Consider the following 7,592-nt stretch of genomic DNA (forward strand, 5'->3'; position numbering starts at 1 on the left):
CCCCTCTCGCCGGGGCACGGACGAGGATGCTCGGCTCGTGATCGGTTGTTGAAGGAGAATGTTCAAAGGCACGTGGCGCGTACTATATCATACGCTGCCACGTGATGGCGGGTGTTGAGATATGTTGTTTTACAAAAAAAAAAATTTGAGAAATAAACTACAAACTAATATGATGTTTGGAGAATAATTCCATCCGAATTTGGAATGTTTTAGTTTCCTCCAATTCTCTCCGTTCAAACGGAGCCCCAACTAATAATTAAGCTCCCATTAAGGAGTAGAAGTTCAATCAATCAGGCGAATAGCCTATCTAGACGCAAATTTAATAACTACTTACTTATTAATCATACAGATCCGGTTCTAGATTTGGCATTCTTCATGCCCGTCCCACAAGGCAGAGATACATAACCCGAGCAGGCAGAGAAAGATAATGAGTGCATTAATGTACATTTGTTCCATATTTGAAAATAAGAGGTATAATTTATCCGACATATCAGAGGTAGCAGCAACATGATCACGAGTTATGACGGTTTTAAGATATTTTAAAATTTGATGTTGTGGTCTCCTTTAGGATTTAGTGAAAGGATCCAAAACGCACTAGAACCTTCTTAATGAGGATTTGGCTAGATTAACACCTCGTGCTTTCCATAAAAAAGCAAAAAGAAAAGGCGAACACCACTTTCGATTTCGAGTCTAATAAAAGAAAAGAAAAAAAAAATCATTTTCCAATATGTTGATGATAATTATTTAAAAAAAAAATTATAATCTCGTCCGCTGACAAGTGTACATTGGAAATTTCTGGAGACGACAAAGCGATGCAGTGTCTCCCCTCTGAATCTCCCATGTCTCAATGTCGTCTTTAACATTATTCATTCCCACACACAGACACACACACCGTCTCTCTCTCTCTCTCTCTCTCTCTCTCTCTCTCCCCCCAATTCAATCGATGTATGTATATGTATATTATGTATTCCTTCGCATCGAGGGGAAACAGTACAACGAAGCTTCTACAACCGCATCGCCGTTGATCTCTGCCTCTGAACTCGCTGCTCCAGTCCCTCTCTTCTGAAGCTCAGATTACTATTAATGACATCCTATCCTATCATGGCTCCGTCCCCGGTGGAGCAGAACGGCGACGGCGCCGGCGAGTCGCAGAGGTCGACCCCGACGCCGTTCTTGACCAAGACCTATCAGCTCGTCGAGGAGGCCGGCATAGACGACGTCATCTCCTGGAACGAGGACGGATCCGGCTTCGTGGTGTGGAATCCGACCGTGTTCGCGCGAGATTTGCTCCCCAAGTATTTCAAGCACAATAACTTCTCCAGCTTCGTTCGGCAATTGAACACCTACGTATGTTAATCGATCATCTTCAACATCTTCCCTCTCTGCGATTGATTAGTCGTTGTAGGTAGGGATTGTGTTGATCAAAAACCAAAAAAAAAAAAAGTTGTTGATTTTGGAGATCGGGATGGTCGTGATCGTGCAGGGATTTAGGAAGGTCGTGCCTGATCGGTGGGAATTCTCCAACGATTGCTTCCGGAGAGGCGAGAAACGTCTCCTGTGCGAGATTCAGCGCCGGAAGTTGTCGACCCCTGTGCCGGCGGCCGCGACGGTGGCTGCAGCGGCTATCCCGACGGCGAAGACGGTGATATCGCCGTCGAACTCGGGGGAGGAGCAGGTGATCTCGTCGCACTCTTCGCCGTCCGTTTGCGGCCAGAACTGCGCGGCGGAGGTTATGGACGAGAACGAGAGGCTGAGGAAGGAGAACAGGTTGCTCAGCAAGGAGCTCACGCAGATGAAGGGCCTCTGCAACAACATCTTCTCTCTGATGTCGAACTACGCCGACGGACAGTCGGAGAGCGGCTTCCGGATACGAAGTTCCGGCGGCCACTCCGCGAAGGCGCTTGATCTGATGTCGGTGGACCGGTGCTCGGGCGATGCCGGGGAGGATGAAGAGGAGGCCGAGGCTGAGGAGGGTGAAGAAGATACGAGGCTGTTCGGGGTGCATCTCGACCTGAAGCGGAGGAGAGAGGGTGAAGCCACGATGGCCGAGTACGACGCCATGCTGCAGCTACAGCAGCCCGGCGGCTATGGCGAGGTGAAGCCTGAGCCGCTGGATCAGAGGAACAGTCTCGAAGGTTCTTGGTTGAATCATAATCATCACCACCGGCACGGCGATGATCAGACGGTCTCCAATGGGTGAACTGAACTGATGGCTGATCTTGAGGGAGGTGCGGCAATCGAGAAGAGAGAACGCACGTGCCTGGCCCAAAAGGAGAAAGCGCGCACGTGTCAACCGAAAAGCTTACAAGCCCAATGGGCCACCAATTACTTCACTTGTGTATGAATGGTTTTATGGGCTTCTCTTTTGTACTACTTACTTATATATATAGTCCTTATATTAGTTTCAGTGGTAGTTTTGTTTTATGGGTGACAAAGGGATACCCAAATATGATTTGTAGCTTGGAGTCTGTCCAATCAAGAAGACTATGATTCGATATGTACCATTAACAAGTTTAATTTGCTAAAGCGAGACCCAGCCACAGATGGTGCAATTTCCCGAATTGCATTGTGCAGAAATTGTTTTCGTATTCAAGAATGCAGAACCTGTAATTGCCACAGATGCAAGTGGGGAACTGATGGGCGGGACAGCACTTCTGATGGAAGCAATGGCTTTGAGGGGATGGTCTGCAGCTGGCTAGAAACTGCCATTAGGATCGGGTCATCGTGGAAACGAGGATTCTATTTCCACGAGGATTCTATACAGTCGATGGTTGTAACTGACCATGGTTAATCAATTAAGTGAAGAGGCGTTCTTGGCCAAGACAGAGAATGCACCACTTTGTAACAAGGAGTTGGATCAAACAAGTACAAAGATTATCAGAGACGAAACTAGTATTACAGCTTGATTATCAGAGTCGAAACAGCTTCATTATCAGAGTCGAAACTACTATTACAGCTAGATTCTTGATTCCATCCCGATTCTACCAAGTCAAACTACTACTACGATTGATCCTTGATTCTTGATCCCAGATTCCACTGATTTAAGAGTCTTTTCTTTAATCCCTCTAACAGGGCTGCTAGTGCACAATCTGCATCTAAACCAACTTTTCTTCAATCCCTTTGAGGAACTTAAGCACTTGAAGCATCGTAGGCCTGTTAGCTGGGTTATCTGAAAGGCACACGGCAGAGATCTGCAGAACTTGAAGCATCGCCTGCTTCGAGTCCCCACTGAGAATGATCGGGTCAAGAACGTCCACGGCCTGCCTCTTCTTAATCTTCTCAAACACCCACCCTACCAGATTTCCGCCTTCGATCTCCTTGAAGTCGGGCCCTGTGGGCTCCTTCCCTGTCACCAGTTCAAGTAGAATCACACCAAAGCTATAGACATCTCCCTTGATGGTGGACCTCCCACTCTGACCATACTCGGGTGGAATGTACCCGAAAGTTCCCGCGATCTCAGTCGTGACGTGGGTCTCACAGGCACTGATCAGCCTTGCCAAGCCAAAATCTGCAACTTTCGGCTCAAAATCCTCATTGAGAAGAATGTTGCTCGCTTTAATATCTCGGTGGATGATGTGTGGAATGAAACCGTGGTGGAGAAATGCCAGTCCCCTTGCAGCCCCAGCAGCAATCTTCAACCGCTTGGCCCAGTTCAGGATCTCGAGTGTCCCGGTTCGGTTCCTGAGCCACAGGTCTAAGCTCCCGTTCACCATGTACTCGTACACGAGAAGCTTCTCCTCCCCATAGGAGCAGTACCCGAGAAGTGGGACAAGGTTCCGGTGCTTCACTTTGCCCAGAGTCTCCATCTCAGCTGTGAATTCCCGGTGACCCTGCGTCTTCGCTTGGCTAAGCTTCTTCACAGCAACGGTTCTTCCATCTGGGAGAGTGGCTTTATATACTGTCCCGAAACCACCATCACCAATAATGTTTGTCTTACAGAAATTATTCGTGGCTTCAAGGATGTCCACTAAGGTCAGCTTCAGAAGCGGCCGCTCAAACATAGCCACGTTGATGCTCAGAGGTTCCCGGGACCTGCTGCTTCCCAGGAAATAGAGGTTTGGGTCAATGAAGCTACTTAATTTGCCCACCTCCATTCCCTCGGGATCAAATTCCTTGCTGCTTCCGGTAACACATCTCCATAGAGCAAATGCAATGCAAAGTACAATGATCGTAATACCAATCCCAATTCCTGAAATGCCCCAAGCATTTAAGAACGATCTGCCTCCGAAACTTCTGACCTGACAATGGGAATCAACAATACTCCCACACAGATCTTTGTTGCCAGCAAGTTCGTTCTTTGACAAGTTGTGGCAAATGCCAACCCGAGGCACTCGCCCTTCAAGGGCATTTTCCGCCATATTCATATATCTCAGACTGCTGAGGCTGCATAAGTTGTCCGGGAAAAGTCCAGAAAGCTCATTCCTGGAAAGATCGAGGTACTCGAGCTGCATCAGATTGCCCAGCTCCAGAGGGATCTCACCAGTAAACGTGTTTTGATGAAGATCCAAGTTTGTCAAGTACGAGAGGTTGCCCAAAGAAGCAGGCAACTTACCATTGAAGATGTTGTTGCTCAAGTTCACAGACTCAATCCTCCAAGACATGAAGTTCAAGAAGACATCATTGAGCCCACCACAGAGCTTGTTGTCCTGAACGTAGAGTCCCACGAGGTTCTGCATTTGGGATAGAGATGGAGGCAATTCCCCCTCGAGATTATTAAAGCTCAGGTCCAAGTGAGTCAGCCCCTTCAAATTCCCGAAAGCAGAGGGAACTGAGCCTGAAAACCTGTTACCCGTGAGATTCAGCTTCACCAAACTACTCAGACGGCCCAAGGCTCCGGGGATGGGGCCCCTGAGCTGATTGTATCCAAGGTACAGGCCTTGAAGCTTGCTGGAGTCTCCAAGTTCAGGAGGAATTTCACCGGACAGCAAATTTCCTGACAAGTCCAAGGTTGTCAGATTTGTTAACCGGGACAAAGAACCAGGAATTTTGCCACTAAGGTTGTTGTTGCTGAGTAGGAGATCCACAAGGACCCCACAGCTCCCCAATTCTTCAGGGATCGGACCGGATAATTTATTATGCGATAGATCATACAGTCCACGGTGCTGAACAAAGCTCAAGTCAGGAATGCTGACCTGCCGAAAGTACAAGGAAGGCTTTGACGGTATCGGTCCAGATAAATTATTATGAGAAAGAACCAGGCACTGCAGCTGAGACAAATCTACAAGAGTATTTGGAATCAACCCACTGAGGCGGTTATTCCCAAGGTCCAGTGTGGTGAGGGAACTACACTCACCGAGTTGGAGAGGAATAGCGCCTTTGAGCTGATTCGAGTTCAGATTAAGAACCGATAGAGAACCCAAATTCCCAATCTCCTCGGGTATGCTTCCATTCAGCAGGTTGTTACTAAGGACGAGTCTTTGCAAGGCAGCACCTTTACCAATCTCGGGAGGGAGAGTTCCTTCCAAGAGATTGTTTGCCGCAGAGAACTCCATGAGATATTCAGTACTCCACAGACTCACCGGTATGGATCCCGAGAAACTGTTGGAGTCGATGTCGAGCAGCATGAGTGGAAGCTGCGATATATACTCAGGGATGGAACCGCTGATTAGATTATTCACTAGAAGCAGCTGGGTCAGATTCCCGCAATTTACAAATACATCATCGATAGTCCCTGATAAGGAGTTGCTTTCAAGTTCGATCTCTAGCAGGGATCCCGAGTTGCAAATTTCACTTGGAATTGGCCCTGTCAACTTGTTACTGCTCAGACTTAGGTGCGTAAGCTTAGAACAGTTACCTATTTCACGCGGGATCGCCCCAGAAAACTGGTTGCTTGACAGCAGAATGGAGTCCGCCAACTCCAACTTCCCTAACCAAGAGGGTAGTGGACCCGTAAGCTGGTTCCGTTCAGCCGCCAACAACATGATGGGGAGCTGAGACAGCTCCTCCGGCGGAGACCCGGTCAGAAAATTGAAGGAAAGATCCAAAGCGTTCAAAGTTCTGCAGCTCCCAAGCTCGCTCGGGACCGTGCCATTAAGCTCGGCATTGACAAGATTAAGTATGGTCAGGTTCTGCAGGTTCCCTATGGATTTCGGGATTGGGCACCTCAAGGGATTATTCGAAAGGTCAAGCTTTCTGAGTGATTTGAGTTTGAACATCTCCTCAGGTAATGGCCCCGTTATCGAACAATAAGTCGAGTAGAAGATCTCGAGTCTGGACAGATCACCTATCTGGGGAGGCAGTGGACCGGAGAATTTGTTCATGCCGATGTAAAGGTACGTCAGATTCTTCAAGTTGCCGATTTCCGGCGGGATTTCGCCGGAGAAGGTGTTGTTCGAAATGTCGAGGGAGGATAAAGACAAGAGTGCCGTGAAGAAGCTCGGAGGAACGGAACCTGAGAGGCCGTTGCTGGAAAGGTCCAAGGACTGGAGTTGAGTCAGCCCACCAAGCTTACTCGGGATGGCGCCGGAGAGCCCATTGTTTGATAAGGCCAGCTGCTGGAGACGCGCCAGCTTCCCGAGCTCCGGTGGGATCTTCCCCGTCAGCCTGTTCGACCCCAGCTTCAGCGTCTCGAGCTCGGTCAACTCACCGAGTCGACCCGGTATCTCGCCGGAAAGCTGGTTCCCTGTCAAAGACAGCTCCTTTAATCTCCTGAGGTTGGCCACCTTCTCAGGCACTTCCCCATGCAGAGCGTTGTCGGAGAGGTCAAGCACCGTGAGGCCCAAGAGCGAGAACAGCCAGGAGGAGAGGCGGCCCCTGAGAGACTGAGCCGGTAGGCGGAGCGACACGACCAGGCCGGCCCTGCAGACGACGCCCTTCCACTCGCAGTGGGGCCTCGTCGTGTTCCAAGGAGAGAGGGCCTGCGGGTTCTCGAGGGCGTGCTTGAAGGCGAGAAGGAACTCTTTCTCTGGGTCCGAAGAAATGGCGGGGGAAGCGATCACAGAGAGCGCCGTGAATGAAAAGAGCAACAAGAGCTTGAAAGCAGCTGCCATGGCCGGCCGTCGTCGTCACAGAGAAGAAGACACGGTATGAGAGGAGCTCTCACTGCAACAATGGTGGGAGAGGATGAAGCAGGAAGCTGAGTACGGAGGACGAGAAGGGTTCCATCGGCGTGACTAGAGAGAGACAGAGAGAGAGTGAGGTCAGGGCTAGTGAGAGAGAGTAGAGTGATCAATGGCGTGTCGACTCCATATTCACAGAGGCCGGGGGGGGGGGGGGGGGGGGGGGGGGGGGGGAGGGAAGAGCTGCCCATTTTGCCTTTTTATTTTTATTTTTTTTAATTAATGATTTTTGGGGGGTTGGAATGCAAATGAGGGAAACCGTGGAAGGTACAGCAGCACGTACCTCACGTGATCTATAACGGTGATTGTTTTTGTTTGCAGTCAAGCCCTTCAATTGTTCCGTATTTCCGGAAAAGCTCGCGAAGGAGAGGCAGGGAGAGAGGGACAAGTTTTCTCACGCAAACTATCATTTAAGGGGGGGAATTTATCTTATCTTAACACCATTACTGCTCATATTCATCTTATGAAGGCCGTGGAATCCCGTGACTCCCAACCTCTTTTGAAGCATGAAAGTTTTTCAGGCAAGATGAGCTG

The 7,592-nt window shown here is 49.3% G+C and overlaps 2 protein-coding genes across 2 annotated transcripts; one reads left to right on the forward strand and one right to left on the reverse strand.

Moving 5' to 3' along the window:
• Positions 1 to 829: 829 nt before the first annotated feature.
• On the forward strand, positions 830 to 2,542 carry LOC116203677 (heat stress transcription factor B-2a-like). The gene is made up of 2 exons (XM_031535535.1): positions 830 to 1,347; positions 1,484 to 2,542. The coding sequence occupies exons 1-2, from the start codon at positions 1,084 to 1,086 to the stop codon at positions 2,198 to 2,200; spliced, it is 981 nt and encodes a 326-aa protein (XP_031391395.1). The 5' UTR covers positions 830 to 1,083; the 3' UTR covers positions 2,201 to 2,542.
• Positions 2,543 to 2,813: 271 nt separating this feature from the next.
• LOC116203676 (leucine-rich repeat receptor protein kinase EMS1) lies at positions 2,814 to 7,198 on the reverse strand. Its single transcript, XM_031535534.1, has one exon. The coding sequence runs from the start codon at positions 6,987 to 6,989 to the stop codon at positions 3,096 to 3,098; it is 3,894 nt and encodes a 1,297-aa protein (XP_031391394.1). The 5' UTR covers positions 6,990 to 7,198; the 3' UTR covers positions 2,814 to 3,095.
• Between the last annotated feature and the right edge of the window lie 394 nt (positions 7,199 to 7,592).

Source organism: Punica granatum, chromosome 4, assembly GCF_007655135.1.
Source record: "Punica granatum isolate Tunisia-2019 chromosome 4, ASM765513v2, whole genome shotgun sequence".
Lineage (NCBI taxonomy): Eukaryota > Viridiplantae > Streptophyta > Magnoliopsida > Myrtales > Lythraceae > Punica > Punica granatum.

What these genes read in the sequence shown, in the direction of transcription:
- LOC116203676 (XM_031535534.1), bottom strand. Translation starts at nt 6,989, where the DNA reads ATGGCAGCTGCTTTCAAGCTCTTGTTGCTCTTTTCATTCACGGCGCTC.
- LOC116203677 (XM_031535535.1), top strand. Translation starts at nt 1,084, where the DNA reads ATGACATCCTATCCTATCATGGCTCCGTCCCCGGTGGAGCAGAACGGC. An exon ending in TTCGGCAATTGAACACCTAC is followed by an intron (nt 1,348 to 1,483) that starts GTATGTTAATCG and finishes GTGATCGTGCAG; the next exon opens with GGATTTAGGAAGGTCGTGCC.